General features: G+C 36.5%; 1 protein-coding gene across 6 annotated transcripts in view; it reads left to right on the top strand.

Moving 5' to 3' along the window:
• The window catches only part of LOC139676330 (BEN domain-containing protein 5), an 893330-nt gene that overhangs the window by 34602 nt on the left and 838045 nt on the right, over positions 1 to 20683 (top strand). For all 6 annotated transcript variants that reach the window (XM_071565176.1, XM_071565175.1, XM_071565174.1 and 3 more), the window contains exon 3: positions 8747 to 8871. In XM_071565176.1, the coding sequence (XP_071421277.1) occupies positions 8747 to 8871 (125 nt within the window). The remainder of the gene's footprint in view (positions 1 to 8746; positions 8872 to 20683) is intronic.

The raw sequence follows: 20683 nt of genomic DNA, 5'->3' as shown, positions 1-20683 counted from the left end.
TCCATTTTATCCATCCTTTGCAATTTCCCTACACAGTGAACACTGGCATTTTAGGCTTTGCAGCACCAGGGTTTTTAGGTCCTTTAAGTGAAAGCCTCAGTGTTTATTGATAAGGGCAATTTTGAAATTAGACTTTTTGACTGCAAGTGATTAAATATCAATCACATTTGATCAAAAGTATTGAATTCTTTCAGCAAGATTTTATTTTATAATTTCTTAATACATATGTAAACCTGCTGCTTTACAATGATATTTGTGGTATTTTGGGATATCTGCTGGTTGTATATTGTGCTGTTTTGCTCATGATGGTTTTTGAGCAATCATGATCACAAAATCTTCAGAATTACTTGTCGCTGTTTTTCATTGTACTCTAAACTGGCATCACCATTAAGACTTCTCTACTTAAGGAACAAAGAAGACAGAAAGTATTCTTGTTCTAGTTGCTTTTGTTGTCTTTCCAAATGGCATTGTTTACTCTTCTGGATTATCTTTAAAAGAAAGTTGCAAGTGATGTAAGTAGGTGGCCTCTGGGATTAACACATGCTTGAGCTTTACAATTATTTATATTGGGAAATCTGTAATAGTATCCTCGTTGTAGGAGGAGCCTCAAAACTACTGCTTAATAAATTTTAATCCCTGTATATCCCCTTCCCCCTTGCCCAGATGTCATTCAAACACCTGTGGCCAGGCCAAGAAAAATATTTTTTTTCTGGAAGGAAGAGCTCATTCTAAAACTGTCCATTGGCAGCACTGCCCAGACTACTAAAATGTGAGAATCTTTTTGTAACTATAGTTAAAGAAACCACAGCATTTCCGGCCCCATCCCTCCTTTCTTTTATATTTTACTAATAGATGTAAGATGGTTTATGACCCTTCCCTTTTTCAACCAGTCCCTTTTACTTACAGGTTTCCAATTCCCTTAATTTTCTGTGTAGAAGAAAATTCTGCCTCCTACTCCAATTCTGATAGAAGTTTTAATTTATAAAACTCCTGTGGGTGTTTCAGTCTAGGCCACACATCATTAATATTTCTTCAGTTTAACTCCATACAAAAGAATTATAGATCTATTCATTACACGTGTTTGGGACCACTGAAAAGCAGTAACTCTGGGCCCAGATCCTGTGGGCAGAATGCTCTTAGGAAATGGGTCCAGTGCACTTTACTTATATGACTTGTGAGGAAAAATATTGCAAAGAGTGGAAGTCAGCCTGTGATCCCAAAAAGGTGTGGAAAATCAGATCCATCTCTCATTGTTACACATCAAGAGCAACACCATTAAAATGAGCATCGTTACACCAAAACACACAAACAAACAAATGGAGACCCATAACTCTTACATACCCAAAAACCAAATACAATTTATTTTAATGCTATAGTCATAGATAAACAAGAAGAGTATAAAGCTAGAATTTTCCTGAGCTGACACGATTAGATTTTTTCACATTGTCTACTTACAGTAAAAGCTCACTGAGAATCACATGGTCTCTATAAGTCGTGCATTAATATGTCCATCTCAGTTTACCCTTTCCAGGGATGAACTATTACCAACTGCTGCTAAGAGCTAAGATAGTCATTGTTCCTGTACAGCCTTTTTCATAAAAACTACTGATTTACTGTCCTTTGGATGTCACTATTGATAAAAACTTAAGACATAATGGAAATAACAATTTCTACTTGCTTAATTGAGGAGGGAAGATAGAAAAGATGCTACAAATCAAGTCTTGCCATGTCCTTTTGAAATGCTTTGCCTATTTGATGGTCATGACCATTATTCAAAGGCAGTCCAGATCTTGACCAAAAGCATAATGAACATTGCTATGATTTTAACAGAAACATCAGGTTTTTAAAAGAATACTCTGTTGCTGAAGAGTACCAAGGGTTTTTTACAAAACATTGATGTAACTGTGGCAGTATGAGTATTACTTTGTATTGCAGAGCTTGATAAGTACTATTTTAATAACTGAAACTATAATTTACAGGTGTTGTATATGTGTTTTTTGTGATACTGTATATTTTTTCAAATCATGTGCTTTGAGGTTTCAGGAATCTGGATCTGACATATGCTCTGGGCAGGAATCCAGGAGATGCAAAAAAACCGTCACAGGTTTTCAGAGATCATCACTATTTCACTAGATTTTTGTTTTCCTATTTAGAAATCAAGTGCTAGTTAGAAATTGTCCAGAGCTTCTCAGCAAACTATTTTTTATAAATTCTTTTCACAGACAAAGACCATAAAGCTAGTGGGAATTTACAACTGATATTCTGGGATGCACTCCTTCCAGAAGAAATCTAATCTTTCACTCAAGAGAAGTTTTTACAGATCTCAGTCCCTGTAGTTCCTGTTCCATTTAGAACATATTGATAAAATTTCTTTGCGTTATCATCTGAACGTGTTTTATGATCTATAAGGACCAGTTCCATTGAGGGTATTCCATATTCTACATTTCACCTTATTTTGTGAAATACAGAGTTGCATGAAATATAGATTAATACTGTTTGGCTATCTTGGACTTGATCCCAGGTTCAACTGGTGAAAATGATGTATATTCCAATCTGTTCCTTGGTTGTTTTTGTTTAAAGAATTTGTATAGATTGAAATGCAGCTGCAAGTGTATTAGTGATTTTCTATTGCTTACTTGTCAAGATTTTTATTGTGTGGATGAAAAATAGCATTTCAAAACCTGGCAGCGTATTGACAAAAACAGAAGAGCACTTTGTGTAATTCTCTTTTGAAAAACTACCTCTTTTAGAGACAGAGATTGCCTCAGCTACTTCCATTCATATGTATCTTGATCAATAGATTTATTGATAGCTTTTAGCCAAGATTTAATTCATTTTTTCTCCTCAGTTCACCATGGTGCTCACTTTTCTGAATTAAGAAACCAGAATTAGGCTCCTCTAAGCAGGGCATACAATATGCAAGTGCTCTAGGTGTAAAAGGAGGCATTTGACCTTTTGTTGCTAATCTGTGACAGGTGCAGGCTATTTTCCTCCAAATGGTGTTAATTTTCATGTGCAAATCCACCCCCTGAAACCTGCATTCTATGTATCCACCACAGGGGAATTGGTGGTCATCATGAGTACTGTAATGGACAGCTGAGAGGGATAATCACTGATATTTCAGCACATTTCGCTCGCGACTCACTCGGCTTTAGTGCACTTCTGTTTTCACTGCTTATTAGGGAGCCTGAAGTTAGTTATTCATTGCCGGACAAAAAAAAAAGTGGCTGAGAAAGTTCATGTGAAGGGAACAGCACATTGTTACAAATTAGTTTCCTTTACCATTTCTGGCAAACTCATTACAAAGTAATCGCGCCCCGCGCTGAAGTGCACTTCCTCTGGGACCAATAACTGTAAATAAGCAGGGCTGCAAGCTGCCTGATAAGTTGTTGTTCTGAAGATAACGGTCCTTTTTAGCAGAGTGTTTGACCTTTTTCTTTATATTGCCTCAGGCTTGTCTAAGACCCTCAAGGTCTATTTTTCATCTTAAAATTCTCTGTAGGCAAGCACAATGTGTGGTTTAAGAAGATTTTAGGATTGCTTAACATATCTATATTTTCTTTTCCAGCATTTTTATGATAATTGTTAGAATGTTTAGTAAGTTTAGCTGGCATTTTCTTAAGCAGGTTTTCTTTCTTTGTGTAAAGTACACTTTTTATTGATGTAGGAAGCAATATACATTAATATTTTATGAGGACTAAGTGTATGTTGCATGATTAATAAAACAGTATCATTGGGCTTTTTTCTGACTTTTAAAGAAAGTTGAAACATGCTATTGACCCCTTTCACTGTTCACATTTTGAGAGTATTGCACTAAACATTACTCTGTAAAGCAATTTAAGCAAATATAATTAAGAATTTCAGCTTGAATGATTAAAGGAAAGTATGTCTCCTCTTTTCTCAGTATGCTAAGAGTATTGAACAGAACTGTGACTGAAAATTGAGCGTGTCTTACAAACAAACCCCAGGGCTAAGTGAAAGTCAGTTTATAGACATTTGGGAATTTGATTTGTTCACATCTTCCCATCGCTTTAAAAAGGATCTGTTGCCAGTATTTCTGTAAAAGAAAATAATAATAGAAAAACCCCTGCAACTAATTTCAGAGTGCATAGGAGACAAAATCCATATTATTTTGTAAAGTGCTGGCTCCCCTAATAAATTGTTTGGTTTACTTTTAAGATACAGTCAGAAAGCCATTTGAGAAGTGGATGTGCACCCAAACTTTTAAAAAAAGTAAACAAGAATTGTCTTAGAATGCCAGTCAGTTCAGCTTTTACTGCTCATAATGTTGTTGGGCTGTTTTCCCTTGCAGGTCATGCTACTCAGTTCTTTAATCTTACATATACCTTAAATATCATTATTAGTATGTTTTATAATATTATCCCCAAAATATAGTGCTAATCAAAAATTGTGGAGTGACGAGGCTTTGAAAAATGTTGTATAATCTCATATGTGTAAGTTCTGTGTTTACTGAATGGAGTGGAGATGAGTTCATGTGGGCATGAACCCAAAGTGATGTAAAGCAAAGCTGATGTTTTAGTAATGGGAGACTTTTTGCTTTAATTTTAGAAGAACACACTTAACCACTGTGGTATGGACAGACTTTCTCACTGATACCACAAATTCTCAGACTAGAAATGCACACAGAATAAATCCTGCATGCGAATGGTCTTATAGTAGTTGTGTCAAGACTGAAAACTATTACTCAGAATTGGTGCTGTCTGGTTCTGTCTTCTATTTGTCATCGTTTCAGCACAGAAATTGTTTACCACAGGTGTTGCAAAGCAGAATGTGCATATTGCATATTGCATGGAGACTTCTGGGACACAGAGAAGTTTTAAGGAACCTTATAGAGATATTAAAAAAAAAAAGTCAGGTTAGAAATGGTTTGCACTTCAGAAAAAAAAAGTTTATTTTCGATGTTAAAGTATTAAAATGGTTTAATGTCTAAATGGAATGCTGTAATTGATGCTTTAATTCCTGTTTCATAGTTTCTAATGCACTTCACTTACCTGAGGTATTGGAATATAACTCCCATTCATTAGAATAAATCTATTTCCCATGACTAAAGCAGTGTGAAGGCAGTACATAAAACTGTTCAGTTTGTTTATGAGATGAACATTGGGAAGTTTATATCCTCTCTTGGACACCTTTTTCTCTGGCATTATCAGTTTTCTACAAAGCAACTCTTAAATCAGGGAAGTGTTTTGTTCCTACAGTTCTGGGCTTCTTTATACCAAAACTGCTGTCTTGTTTAATGACATTGCTATGTGGGTTGAAATTAGACTGACAGATTGTGAGCAAAGGCTGTGATATTACAAACAATAGTCTATTGAGCATGAGGAACTTGTTGAATTGGTTACCGAAGGCATTACTGTTCAGTCCAGCCTATTTAGCATCTGGAAGACAGAGAAGAAACCGTGTGCTAATGAAATGAACCAATGACACTAAACTGCAAATGGCTGCAGGTGACAATGGCAGCTGATGTGCTGCGAGGGAGCCTGGGAAGAGGCACTTCTGTAGGCAGAAGTAGAAGTAATAAAGTGAGATGCAACTTGCACAAGTGAAAAGTACTGCATTAGAAGGGAAGGGAATATTCAAATCAAGAGAGAAAACTGTGTTGAGAGTCCTGGGGATTTCAGCACACAACGATCAAATTGTTAAAGACACTGCTGGATTTGAGATGGGTAGACAGGTCTTCCAGAGCAGACTGGATGGCAGCGGTTCCAGCACACCAGCTCTTTACCACCCCTGATTTCACTGACATTGGTCCAGTTCTCCTCTGCAGTCTGAGGATCCTGTAGACTCCATAAAGTAGTTTTGAGTGGATCATCTGTCCCCCATACAGTTCAGTTCATTTTGATGTTGAAAAAGAAACTGAAATGTGCAATAGGTCAAAATCAAGACCTCCTTTTGCTCTGTTTTAATTATTCACTTAATGATCTTTTAGTTTCCTATGCCTTGCAGTACAAGTTTTTAATGATCTTTGAACTTCAAATATGAATTTAATTGCTTCTGTGTCCTTCTTTGGAAGTAATTCAATCAAAATTTGCACCTCTGGTCTGTAATCCGTATCTGGAACTGCTGGGATCACTGGGAGTCATGTATACAGAGCAGTTTACAAGCTGGACCTTGTCCACAGTCTGTGTTCGTGCAGCCTGTTGCCTTAACCTTAGAGATCCAACAGGATCAGCTTAGGCTGAAGTGAGTCTGGGCATCCACACACCAGGCTTTGTCCAGAGAGAGTTTAAACTGTCCCCTGTGAGGCAAATGGAATCCAACATTTTGGGATAAACAGCTTGGCCCACCTAAAATATTCGAGGAGCCCAAAACCAAAGACCTTTAATTAAAAATATTACAATGCAATACCTTGGTTTTACTATTCTTATTTACTTTGGATAATAATCATAGCTTATGTTAAGGTTTGAGTTCTTTTGTTGTCAGTAAGTGACGGGTTTGACCCCTGTGGCAGAAAGTGCATTTAGTTGTGTCAGGGACTTCACCTAAAGCCAGGAGATGTGGTGGGTTGGCCTGGGCTTGCTGCTTTCTGCCCATCCAACACTCTCTCATCCCCACTCCTTGACAACACAGGGGCGAGAAAATAAGGCACAATATCTCTGGGGTTGAATACCGACACAGGCAGATCACTCACCAATGGCCTTCCCAGGCAAAACAGACTCCACTGGGGGAACACTTTCATTTCCAGTTAAAATAGGTTTGGACAGTAAGAAACAACGAAAACTTCAAACACTGCCTTCCCCTGGCCTTCCCTGTTTCCCAGGAGAAACTTCACCCCGCACATGGGGAGCAGCGCAGGGGGATGGGGGCTGTGGTCAGCGCCCTGCTCTACTCCCTCCTCACTCCAGAGGGGCACTGCAGAGCTCCCCTGCTCCAGCCTGGGCCCTTCTCTTCCCTTCCCCAGGGCCAGCCTGGCTCCTCTGTGGGCTGCTGCTCCTTCAGGAGATGGCAGCCTCCTGCTCCAGCCTCTCCCACAGGACACGGGGCAGTCTCTGCCTGGCGTCCAGAGCACCCCACTCCTTGTCCTCCTCCTCCTCAAGCCCGGGTTCTGCCCAGACTCCCTCACTCCTGTGTGTGGGTTTTTCCCTTTCTCATACACCTTCTCACCGAGCTGCCTCCCCCTTGGCTGAGGGGCTGGGCTGTGCCAGGCGCTGTGCCCACGATAGAGCTGCCAGGGGCCATTGGGACCAGGCTGGACCAGGCTCAGAGAGTTCCACCTGCAGCCCCACTGCTGGCACCTGGGCATGGGCACCCACTGTGCCAGGTGACACTACTTGTGTTTGGCAGAGGATTTCTGGCTGTACAATAGAGCTGGGTTTGGAAATATTTCCAGTGCCAAGTGTCTCCTTGAGGCGAGTGCTCAGGAACAGATTGTGAGCGTGGAGTGAGTCTTTGTGGAGGGAAACAGCAGAGAGAATTTTCTTCTGAAAAGAAGGATGTGGAAAGTAGGGGATAACATTAAAACCAGGGAAGATTGAAAATGTTCCATTAGTAGAGCCAGAAACAATTTAGGATAAGGAAGAAATCCTGGGAATATGTTGATGAACAATGTTAAAATCCTTTTTTTTTTTTTTCAGATTTCTTTTTCAGCCCAGAACAGCAGATCAGCCAAATTTTGCTGCCTGTGCTGGTTCTGAGCAGTGTGTTAGCAGAGAGCAGTCCCATTGACCGTAATGGGACTTGCTAAGGAGGGAATTGTTTAGCTCAAATAGCCTTATAAATAGGTATTTGAATGCAACGGTGTATTTCCAACCCAAAAATATATATCTAACCCCCAAAATATATTTGTAATCCATGTTTTAGTGCTATTTTTTTATTTTTTAAAATAAACATAATTAGCATGTGAGCTAGAGAATGGCCCTGTCTTACAAGACCCTGTGAGATGAGTTTCAGGTTGTATCAGGAAAATGTAAAGTCTTATTTTTGTAGTCTATAAGTGAAATGGACAGTCTAAGCCCTATCTCTAAAAATCTCGGCACACTTCAAAGGAAAAATGACATTTTAGCAATTTAAAAGCACTTAGTGGGTTTTCCCAGTGCTGAACTTCATTTCTATAGCCAGTGTGGCTGCCTGCTGAATAATGCCATAGGGGACAATGTCGTTCTGACTATAGTTAAAAACATTATTCCGTGAAATTCACTAGGAACAAGCTGAGCCAAAATCTCGTTCCTGTCTTTGGAAGGAGGTGATAGTGGCTGTAAATGGTATAGGAAAAATATTGAGGTAGTTTTTGAATCTCTAAGGAAAGGAAGGCTGGCCTATCTGTGGGGGGAAAGGGACTCTTGGAGCACCAGCCAGAGCAGCCAGGGAGAAATCTGGGGACTTTTTAATCTTAGAGGGGCTTGAACATGAGCAGCATCTGGAAAGAAGGAAATCCATACAGGTGGCAGCTAAAAGATGTTCAGAGACATCATCAGAAAAATGGAAAAAAGAGAAGTGGAACAATTAAAAGGATGTTAAGACACAGAACTGGAATATTGGGATAAGAGGAGACTAAAGATCAGCTTGATTGAATAATAAAAATCTGTGTTGTGTTCTTTTTGGTATATATTTTACTTTTGGACTATGATTAGGCCTTTAGAAATAATTATGAACTGTTGTAAGACTTACTATACTTGTGTATTTTAAGCAACAGAGGTAGAAATTTTTAAACCTTTTCTCAATGTAGTTCCTGGAGAGTTGATCAGCCTTTCATTAAAATGCATCCTTTTTCCTGTGTTCCTGGCAGGGAACCTTGGAAGAGTGGACCACATCACCGAGTTTGAGTATGACCTGTTCATCAGACCAGACACCTGTAACCCGCGCTTTCGAGTCTGGTTCAACTTCACTGTTGAAAATGTCAAAGAATCACAGGTAAGTGAGACAAAGTAGTTGGTACAATGGCTTTAAAAATTGCTTAGTCTGGAATATATTTTCTTAAACAAAAAAGACAACATCCAGGATCTGCAACTAAAAATTGCTTTAAAATGTGTTTTTGTTCTTTGAATTTTTATAAATAAAAGCAGGTATCAGCATGACTGGGAGTGACCATGCTTTTCAGCTATCCAAGACAGGAGGTAATTGCAAAGACATGATAATGTTTGCCATCTGAAAGAACTTGTATCAATAATGGCTGCTATATATTTGTGGCTTTATATTCCAACCAAATATGTGTATTAATATGTGGAAAAGATGTCCATCATAGCTGTTCAAATATTATCACTTATCATTCATTTAATACACGTAGAACAATGAGGGAGCTTTGCAAACAGGCATTCTCAAGTGACTTGTAGCAGAGGAGTTGCTTGCCAACGTGTCCCTTGTGAAAGAGGAGGTTTAAATCTGAATCTACTTGACAGAAGCAACTGTTTTACTTACTTTTAAATAATGTTTCTTTGCAGTAAAAATGCCCCAAGAGAAAGAAACTTCCTTGCTCTATTTTTTCACTTATACATTGCAAAAGTTGTATACAAACTTTCACATTGACAAATCAGAAAACATTTAATTTCCCTTTTCACATTCACCTTGCATTTTATTTTGGTGGCCTGCCTTAGTTTGTGAGAATCGGTCTGTCATTTTTACTTAATGGTACTAAAACATATTTAGTAAGAGAAAAAAACTGCATAAGCTTGCGATTTGTATTCCTACGAGACTAATATCTTAATATCCACCACTGTACCATTCCTGTTACAACTAGAAATCATGAAATTGTTTATCTTTCTTCCTGGAGCCTGATACTTTATCAGACAGACCCTTTCCCCTGCTGTGCCTTACTCAACTGTGATCAAATTATATAGTCATGAGATGAATGGGAATCTGTCTCAAGGAGGCAAAGAGATCGGATAGAAAGATACAATATATATCTAGTGCTTACAGGATATTTGTTTTCATGGTTGTCTACATGAAAGAGAATGGTTCCACTATTAAGTTTGACTTGTGAGGTCTGTTTTTATAATGTGTGTTCCTATAATCTTTTTTCCATCTCTCCAATTTCCGTTAAAATGAGACCTGCATGGACGTAATCTAGTCTGGAACCTTTTTTAGGTCTTTGTACTAGAGGCCATGGGCAGTATTAGTCATTACAGCTCGGCTATATTAAATGAAAGTTAGAAGTTGCTGCATCAAACATACTGTGTAATCTGTTTTCTACATTTTGATTATTTGATTTTATGTTTTACTGGAAAACAATAATGGGGAAACCTAAACTATTCAGTATTGCGTAAAACTGTTGCACTAGTACACAAGTAACTTTGACCACTTTATGTGTAGAAGTAGATATTTTAATAACTGTCTATAAATTATTACCTGTATAATATTGTATTTATTTTTGATGTATCATACAGGTAAAGTGTGAGGAAGGCACAGTTATACATTTACATATACTAGGTCTGGTTTCAGCCATTTGGATGAGAACTCACAAAGAGTTTAGCTCCCTTTATTTGTTTCATATATGGTCTATTAGTGTGGTATTTTGTGTTATTGATCTAGTGATAAATGAAAAGAAAGACCTATTAAACATTTCTGCCAATCTTACTGTCTCTGCATTATCATTCCATAGGGAACAGATTTTTTTGCATTCTGGTTTTAACTTAAGCCGTGGAGCCTCCATTTCCTATGTCCCAAAACTGTTTTATGGACTCCTCTCACTTGCAGTGTTGCTTGATTTTTAGCCTAAAGCCTTCCTTTATTTAATACCACTATTCCCAGTTGCAATTCTGCTTAGTAATAATGCCTCTTGGTACAAATAAATCCTCATCATCCTTGGCTAACATTTATATTTCTGTAAATTATAACATTCCTCATCATTTGTGTCTCAAGCTAGCTATCATGTTTGGTTCTTGCAGCCCTATATCCAATAGACCACTTTACCTTTTAAGTATTTTTCTGCTTTGGGGCCTTTAGACTTTCATCATAAGTGAATCTTTCAAACCCTTTGATAATTAGTGGCACTTCCCAAGGAAGCAAAGCTCAGAGGATCACACTATTTGCTAGCCTAGGTTTTTGTATGGCTGCCCATCTCTCTCCTCTCTTTTCTCCCTGAATAGCTGCTTAACTCTTGGCCAGTTTCAGCACCACTGGACAGGAATTCCTGTAAGTTCTGGGAAAACAGGCTGCCAGATGGGCAAGAGACCCATTAGTGTTCCCACTGGCACACAGGCCATGGTATGAGATCATTTCTTATTAAACATCAGAGAATCCACAGAGGAGATGAATAGGAGAAAGTACTCATTGGAATTTGCATTTTTAAGATACCAGAGAATCCAACCATGAAATCCAAATCCATAGCATTGAGTAATTTTGCTTCTTGCAGAACTTCTTGTTTTTATTATTATTCTACCTCCTCCAGTTCTTTCAATATTTTCTTTATAGTGCGGAACTAAAATTTAATGGACAATTCTGAGTACGCTAATCCCAATTTACAGAGAAGGGACTGTAGTCCCTTTGCTCTGTTCCTGTCTCAGTATAGACAGCTGGAAATTGCAGCAGCCTTTTGTTGCTGTATCACTATGGAAACTCAGGTCTAATTTGTTTTTCCCTATCAGACAGAAGTCTTTTTCAGAATGATTGCTTCCTTGCTCCTGTTCCGTATGTCTGAGGTTGCTGTTGTGCCTTGGTAACAGGGGCAGGTAATAGAGCCACATTCCATAGCACGCCAGTGGCAGCCCTAATATTTTCAGAATTATTTTTAGAATTTTATTATAAACTTGGGTTTTTTTGATGTTCACTTCCCTGTGTTGGAGTAGAACCAACAGAATTTTGTTTTACTTGGAAGTTGGTAAATTAATTTCTTCCTCCTTATGACTTGGACTTTTGCATCAGACATTTTATGTTGTCCATTTTATTTTATATGTTTTTAGCAAGGAAAAAAATCAAAAGAAATATTTATTGCCTTATATTCATGGGGGAAAAGAACTGTCATATAAGGTACCTGCAAGATATAAAAGCTGATCTTTTGGTCTCTTTGTATGGTTTCTCACTTGTGAGTCACTTGGTCTAAACAGGTCTGAGCTATGGATATTTTGTTATTTGTTCTGTAAATTTAATTAACGCCAATATTTGAATAAAATGAAACTGATATGTTATATGCAAGAAAAAACACAGACACTTTTATGATTTACACATATCCATGAAAGGGAGACTGAATGAAATAGGATTTGCTGTGGAACAGGTGGGCTCATGGGCAAAGCCTCCAGTTTCTCTGATTATAGAGGTGCCCCAGGCTGCTATTTCTAGATAATGCTCAGTATTGGGCAGGGTCATCTATTTACTTCACCCATGGCTTTTACAACATCATCTATAAGTTTACTAAATTTCTCCTCCATGGAACTAGAAATTGGATGACAAAATTCCATCTCCAAACTGCATTTCAGGTATTTTAAATAGCACTTTGGGTGTAAGATTACCTCTGAACTAGAATGCCTTTAGTGCAGTTAGTGGCAACAGGGATTCGTTTGAGCTTTTCATGAAAAAAAAAGGAATATGTATACATGTGATAAATTTTAAAAATTTTCTGATATACCAATATTGGAGGATTTTACAGGTAAAGTAATAATTATTGCTCTTGAGGACTATAGCCAGAAATTCTTGTCTAGTAGTTGACACTCACTGCTCCAGTTGCTGTAACCACACTAGAAAAAGATGATGTCTGTCCTCAAAATTTACTTTTGAGAAATTTGAGGAAAAAGTTAAATAGAACAAACTGATGAAAGGATTAAAAAATATCTGTGAGGATTTTAGTTTAACAAGCAGCAGCCATATTATACCAATAAGCAACGCACATCTAGGCCTCATGAAATATTCTGTGTGTGTATGTACCCTGAACAGCTCTGCTGTCTGATGAATCATGTTGAGAAATGGTATTTTCACTGAGATTAAAAAAAGAATTTCCAACAGAAGGGGTTTCCTAATAGTGCCAAATTTTGTTCTGTAAGTGTTGATAAACACATTTGGAGTTCTTCATCACAAAGGTACTGACAAAATATACCAAGGAGGATAGAGGAGAAGAATGGATATTTGGCAGCTACCATCTGATCATTACTTACAGTTAACAAATCAATCCAGATTGAGGTTAAAATCAAAGAACCAAATGTTATTTACTTCAAAGGCATTCTCTCTGTTACTTCAGTTGCAGTTGGACTGAAACTAGAATTTTGACTCATGTTTTCTTGGGGGTTTTTCTATTCTGTATATGGCTCAGAAAAAGGATAGCCTGTTCTCCAGAAATCTAAGCAGGATGCCAAGGTAAGACAGAGAATATTGTAGCTGGACATTATTATGAACATATGGAACTGTCATTGTGGAGTTTTCTCTTTTTTTGTCCGACACTGTTTTGTAAAATATAGAAGGCTGTAAGATCTCTGTTGTCTTTAATTGATTAGATTTTCAGGAAATAGTTATTATTGACATTGGATTTTATAGTATGTTCAGGCCTCTTATTACTATCCTAAAACAACTCGGTGATCCTTAGCAGACAACTTTTTTGGGATGTTACAGCTGTGATTGTTTAAGCCATGAATGGCGCGTGTGTAGGGCAAGGCAATGCCTCTTGGTAAAGCAGCTGATATGTTCTGGAGAAGGTTAAAGAAAGAAAGAAAAGCAGGTGTGATGGGAGGTACTCAACCCCTTTTGCTGACCTGAGAACTTGGTCTGTGCAGTGAATTTGTGCAGAAACTGCACCCAAAGTGAGATGGAGGGAGGATGACATCAAAAGCACTTTAAAGTTGGAAATAGGCTGCCTTTTTACTTTCTTTTTCTTAAGCAGACGTTCTTTGCTCTACTGTCATTTGGGGATTTAAGTTACTGGTATCAAGATGCAGGATAACATCTTACAATTGTTCTCGCTTCCCATTTAGAAGACAGATATTTTCTTTCCTGTGTTTTAAGGGCTGTGTTACATTTACTGAGCTTTGGAAAATGCATGTATAAAAGTGCATGTTTTTATGAAAGAGTCCTGTTCTGAAATTTTGAAGTGCCTAAATTTGAAGTGAAGGAATAAAGCATTTTTTGCAACATTTCCTAACCAATCTTAAATATGTATTTTCTGTAGTGTGTTTCATTACATGTACCTTTGTACTAAATTAGGCATATGTCACTCATTTTTTAATAATTTATTAATCCCCTTCTGGACAGCTCCTTTAATCTCTCTTAATAGCTCTTTATAATAATTTGCAAGGAAAATCACTAGATTATTTGAATTTTACCTATTTAGGAAGCTCTCAGCTATTACCAATCTTTGTGTACTCTTAATTTTTAGCATGCTAGAAAAATACTCCTAATTCTTCCTGTATTTTGGCATTTTATTCACCCTTTATGCAGGTAGTCAAAAACTTAACTTTTTCATGTACCAGTTTTGTTGTATAAAGTTGTTTCCTTCATTCTGATACTTTTCTTAAAAATAATCTAATTTTATGAGTTTAAAGGGGTATGAGTAACCCATATTTTTGGCTGACATTGCCATTTGGACTTTAGGATGAAACTGTAGTAGCATCACTGCTGTAACTTTTAATTCACTGCTTACTGTAGTTTTAGTATTGCTTTGGATAGAGCAGCATCACATCTTTATTTATTTCAAATGTGAGTGAAGTTTGTCCTTCTCTGTTAGCTACCAAATAGTGGATTTCAGTTGTGAGTTTACTTGGTCAAGATTTAAACTTTAACATTCAACTAAGGCAGCTGGGTTTGTTAGTCATTATTATTCAATTATCATATCATGGTTTATTTTCCTTTGGAGAAAGACATATACTGCAGAAGTGTTGAAGTTAAGATTTTTTTTCCTAATAAAGATTAAAAAGAAAGCAAAGTTCTCTGGAAACATCATCATGAAAAATCAGATTCTTATGCAGGTAAATGAATTTAATCTGCATTGAAGAGTGGATTCCCTGAAAATTCTCTAGTGCTCACTGACAACAGCTGAGCAAAAGATTTATGTGTTTGTGTCCTTTGGGATTCCTTTCAGAATCCAGAAGCAGCACAGGGCTGAACTTTTGGTTTGCTTTTGTTTAGTTTGGTGGTATCACTGTGCACCACAGTGTTGCACTGCATATACTGCACTGGCCAAGTTCCCATAAGCTGTAATTGAGTGAATATGTATATTTTATTTATACATATGTGCATGCATATCTATCTGTCTGCCTTGAAAACACGAGAGGCTGAGGTGAGTGCATTTGGAAAAAACCTTTTAAGCAACAGTGTTACTACAGGGTAAAAAGATGATTTGTCTGTATTGCACATGCCCTTCAACTTGAAAAAAAAATGGGAGGAAAAATGGTGGAGCCAGAATTGTGATGCAAATTTTGTGGGGTCTGGTGGTACCGTATCATGTGGTAATCCAGATCCATTAGTTTTGATAAGAGAAGGGCTTGAATTAACTGAAGAGTGTATTTTAAACCAAAATTGGTTATTTCAAAGGAACGATTGTACTTTTTAAAAGTAGTTTCACTGATCTCTGTGTTGGAAAGTGATACAATTTTTTTGGAAGTCAAAAGTGCAAAGGGTTAGATGATATGTATAGCAGTTGAAATAATCATTTACTTACTGAGGAAGCCATATGAAATCATAATTAAATAAGAAACAAAGTGATGACATTTAAAATAGATTGCATGTGTGTCTCAACATTTTAAAAAAGAAAAAATCAATTGAACATACTGCAGTTTTGAAGAAAAATAATTTTACCATTTTGGAAACTTGTGCTTATATTGGTTATGTATAAAATTAGATTTATAAATGATGATTCTTCCAAGTTGGAATCCTTTCAAGTACATATAATTTTATTTTGGATCAATAATTCAGTTGTGCTTGGAATAGATTGAGGGTGCATGTGAAGCTTTGGTAAGTGCAATATAATGTGCATCTCCATGAAATTATCCAAAGCTGTCATGACATGTATCATCCTTCAAAAAGTAATGAGTGCAGATAGCTTAGTAAACACAGACAATATTCAGCAGTAGAAAAACAACAGCTCTCCTGATGAAATATTTGCTCTTGGCAAGACAGTGTTAAATTCATAAACTTGTTCTGTTCAGGTGTCTCTAAGAACATTTTAGATGTCAGTGTTCAATAATGATTGCACACATACTCTATGTTTCAGATTTCACACTTTTGCTTACAGGCAACTAATGGCCAGGTGTGTTTAATTTCCTATTTTGGTGGCATCTGTCACTCAAAATGTCAAAAATACATTATAGATGCCATAAACAAAATCAGCACTATGATGGTCTGGATGTCAGTGATGTGACATGCTTGCTTTTATTTCATTTCAAAAACTTTTTGATTTCTGAATAAATACTCCCCTTTTTAGTTCCAGAGTTAATTGTCTCCCATGCAAATTCAGTTTCATTCTCCTTTTATCACTGAAAAGTCTTTACATCAGAATGTGGAAGCCTAGAACTAATGTAAAAGAAAAATATTAAATTGAAAAAGTGAAGATGAAATATTTTAAACTTTCCTGCTTTTAGATTTTTTTATCTTTTTCATCCAGAATATTCTATATCTTCCTTTGATTTCATAGGAAGCAAAGTTCCTACAATGTGAAATGCAGCAGAAAAATCCCATCCTGATCTCAATTAAATATTTTGTTCCATTGCAATACTGTTTATAAGTATATGCTTAGTTTATAGAATTATGGAGCTATCAAGCATTAAGATATGCATTTTCAGTTTTTTAGGGGAGCAAATGCAATTAAAATACTATGATTTGTAGCTACTTATCTTTGGCTTTTTGTTTGTTTTGCTTCTTTTTTTTTGTTTTACTGTTAATTGAAACTGGAAAACTGTATAGGCTATCCAAGATACTACATGATATATAGTAAAATGGTTACGTTTCTTCCAGCAAAATACATTTTAATTTATCAATTGAAGAGGCTGTGAAATACTCTGTAATTTTTTGCTTTGAGAAATTAAGAAAAATAACTCTGGATTTATATATTGACTCTCCAAATAGAACTGCTGTACTTTATACACAACGCAAAATAATAAACTGTGCAATTGTGAAGATGGAGAGCAGTCCCCCCAGTTTGGGCTCTGACCCGTGAGCCTCGCACAGACAATCTCTGCTGTTACACCACGGCTCCTGATGGCTCTGAGCATTTTTTGTGTGAATTGAGAAGCTCCATGGAAGCTTCTAATTTCCATAGGAGCACTCCCGTGATGAACTGTGGCTCATTACTGTAAACTGATGGCAGCTGTTAATACTATTACAGGCAGAGACTTTTTATTTAAGGGAAACATTAGCCAGTAACTGGTAGATTTCTGACACAGTATTACATAAAGCTTCCTGTTAGGAAAGAGAGCAAAGAGAAATGGATTTGAACCCATTAGTATCAGAATTACATGTCAAAAAGCTAGAGCAGAGTTCAATTTATTTCTGCAATAAAGTGTAAGCTAGAGATTGACTTGACAATTATTTTACCTTACATTGCTCTGGTTGTTTTGAGATGACTATTCCAACATCAAATCATCTTGTTTGGACATCTTTTACTGAATAACGTGCTAGTCTAAATATGCATTATGTTACGTAGGAGCTAAAGCTCGGCAGGTTTTTCAAGTAGAAATGAGTTTTTTATTACTATTTTTACTAGAGGATGTATATACAGTCGAACATATTCAGTACAGATTTAAAACAACTGCATGTATTTCTGCTAAATCTAGTGCACGTTGTTGAATAGGGTTTACATTGTCATTGAAAGGATAATCTTTCTGAAGCTTTTAGTAGCTTGGTATAAGCAATATAAATAATCTGCCCCAAAACATTTGTTTCCTCTAAGCCAGTCACTGAGCAGGGCTGTCACTTCTGTTTATCAGTCTCCTTTTTCCCTGATAATTTTCCATGCTAAGTGACAACAAATTGGACAACCACTTCCTGATTATAATTTTCAACTTTGAGAAGAACATTCTTATCAGCATTTTTGCCCATTTAATATACATATCCTCCAAATGAACATTTAGGTCCATGAATTCAGAGTCTTAACCTTGAACATTGTAACAGAATTCTACTGGAATGACAAATCTGACTGTCTTTTTCTTGTCTTGAACTGATGACTCTCTGTGGAACACTAAGTTAATTTTCTTGTTGTGTAGCATAATTTTTGAAGGGTGTTGTGTTCATTGTCCTCGTATCACCCTCTGAGAGTTCACATGAAGCTTCACAGAAGACACTGATTAAAATTTTACTAAAAGTGATACATTAAACCATGTGCAGATTTTCCTGGCAGGTTTTCCTTTGCCTTTGCATAGTTTAATGCAGGACCATGTCACGCTCAGGGGTGATGCAGGGAAGTGAAGGGCTGCTGGCACTGCAGCTCGTTGTGTGTTCGTGTTCTGATCTCCTGTGAATTCTATGGGCAAAACTAATCCCACCGTGTCCCACAATCAGAGCACTACAGAGCATTGTGGGTTTCCTGGTAGGGCATTGCTTGCCCCTGCAAATTCGACAGTGATGCTGGGTACCTCCAGTGTTAGATTTAGAACTGCCTCAATAGCCAGATTAAACTGAATATCCTTCCTGGCAGGCATGTGGAATGGCAATTCCATGGCTTTGGAACAGCCAGGATGAAACTACAATAGCTGCTCCTTATGGGTTGTCTCTTCCCTATGGCTGCAGAAGGACCAAACTAATTTCTTTGAAGCAGCGGTTGACACAGCTACCCACCTAGGTCAATTGTTATTTTACATGGAGTAATATATATTTATTTTATAAAATAAATTATAAAAATCATTATAAAAATCAGCCTATAAAAAGAGATGGTATGTATGCAGGAAGGGAATTTCTTTTTCTTCTTCTTCTTTTTTTTTTTTTCCCCCAGGATTTTCTCATGCAAAGATACAAATGAATATTCTAAATGTAAATGTTTGGCTAGATTATTCTTCGGAGACACATATTGATTTCTGTTGTCACCCTTCAGTGAGATTTAGTGTAGGTTACTAGGAAATCCTTTCCAAGCACATACTGAAAAAAAAAAAGTAAAATATGATTTCCTTGACAGTTGGTGAAAAGACACAGAGTAGATGTTAACAAATTAACTGTGTTTACTCCATCTTCCCCAGTCTTTCTGCTTCTAAACCCCTAACTCCTTGGATGCTTGTGCAATACTGGCCCATATTGTGCTTGATGTGCTGGAAAGTGTGTTTTCAAATTCATAGCTTAGCAAACAGTGAAGCTTTGCATTTCCTGATTTTCCCTTGCAGATCTAAATGTGGAGTTGTGGCTCTCTCACCAGAGGAGGAAGGACTGTATAATTTTGCAGTTTAGACTATTCTATAATGCAAGTAGTACGAGTCTTATGGTAAACTGTGTGTGAGGGCCAAGTTTAATCCTAAAACATGTTTCATTCAGCATTCTAATAAACCTGAAATTCATAAATTGTTGCATGTTATAGTGGTTTTGATAATTATGGATTATAATAACTTTTCACTTCAGTGGATAAACCCAAATAATGTTCTAAAAATACTTTTTCTTTTTTTCTTTTTTATTTAGAAGGTACAAAATACCTTCAGTCAGAGCAGTGTGTAATCTATGAAGAGTTTATTTTCACAACAATATGGCTTTATAGGTAACTAAACAAGTAATTCTTAACCTACATAATATTTTTATGTCTTGCAAGCATTGTTAATGTGTTGAACTAGTTGTTATAATTGAGTAATGATAAATACCAAGTTCATCTAAAAATTCATAAAAGATTATATTCAACAGCTACAAAATCTGATCAATTTTTGCTTCCTTGGCAGTGTGGTATTGTTAACCTACATTAATTTGCTTTGTAAATGGTTTAAAAACTATTAGTGTCATGTCAGTTATAAAGTACAGTCAATAAATGTTTGGTTTAACAAATACATTTTAATATATAGGACATGACACTACAATGTTGCAGTGCATTACTGTATTTTAATAGGATTTAAATCATAATTTCTACCCACTTCTTTCCCTGTTTTGTAGATAATAAATGTACAGACTTGAAAGCAAAACTCAGCTTCTTTTTTTTCAAGGGAGCACTTGGGTTTGTGTATAATGAGTAGTAAAGTTACAAATATTGAAATTATGCAACTATGCATTTGTATTTTCTCAAAACATTTGAGAGCATTTGGAATTGAGAGTTTTTTATGGTCTCTTTCTGATGTACTTAAGGGAAGAGAAGCAGAAAGAATTTGGGAAAAATATTAATCTTTTTGGTAAAACTGGCTTTATAAAAAGCCAAACAAGCAGAGGCACTTTAACATAATTTTCTCTCAACTTAAACAATCTTAATTTTATCACTTTGCCAAACTGTATTCCTTCACATGAAGTACGTGCAGGAGATACTTGTGAATTTGCATTTTCATTAGATTTAGCATTCAGCACCTAATGCCATAAATTTGTTTTTGAAACTCTTTAATTCCCCTGAGTGTTCCAACATATTGAATGCTATTTGCTTTGTATTATGTTGGCAGCAAATCTGCAGTGAAAATGCTGTCAATATATATTCATAGCTAACATTGTTAACTAAAAGCAATATTGTTTTTCTATTGTAAGCTGTCACAAATGTTTGGCACCCTGTTGTGTAAGCCAAAAAAATGTCAAAGAAAGAAAAGAATATTTTTGAAGAAAAGTGCAGTGATAGTGTCAAGTTTTCTGTATGAAAATACATTCCTGTTTGTACAGACCTTTAAAATTTATAAAATCGTGCTTTGTAGTAATGTAACGTTAGAATATTGTG

Source organism: Pithys albifrons, chromosome 10 (genome assembly GCF_047495875.1).
Source record: "Pithys albifrons albifrons isolate INPA30051 chromosome 10, PitAlb_v1, whole genome shotgun sequence".
NCBI lineage: Eukaryota > Metazoa > Chordata > Aves > Passeriformes > Thamnophilidae > Pithys > Pithys albifrons.
This window is presented reverse-complemented; position numbering and strand designations above follow the sequence as displayed.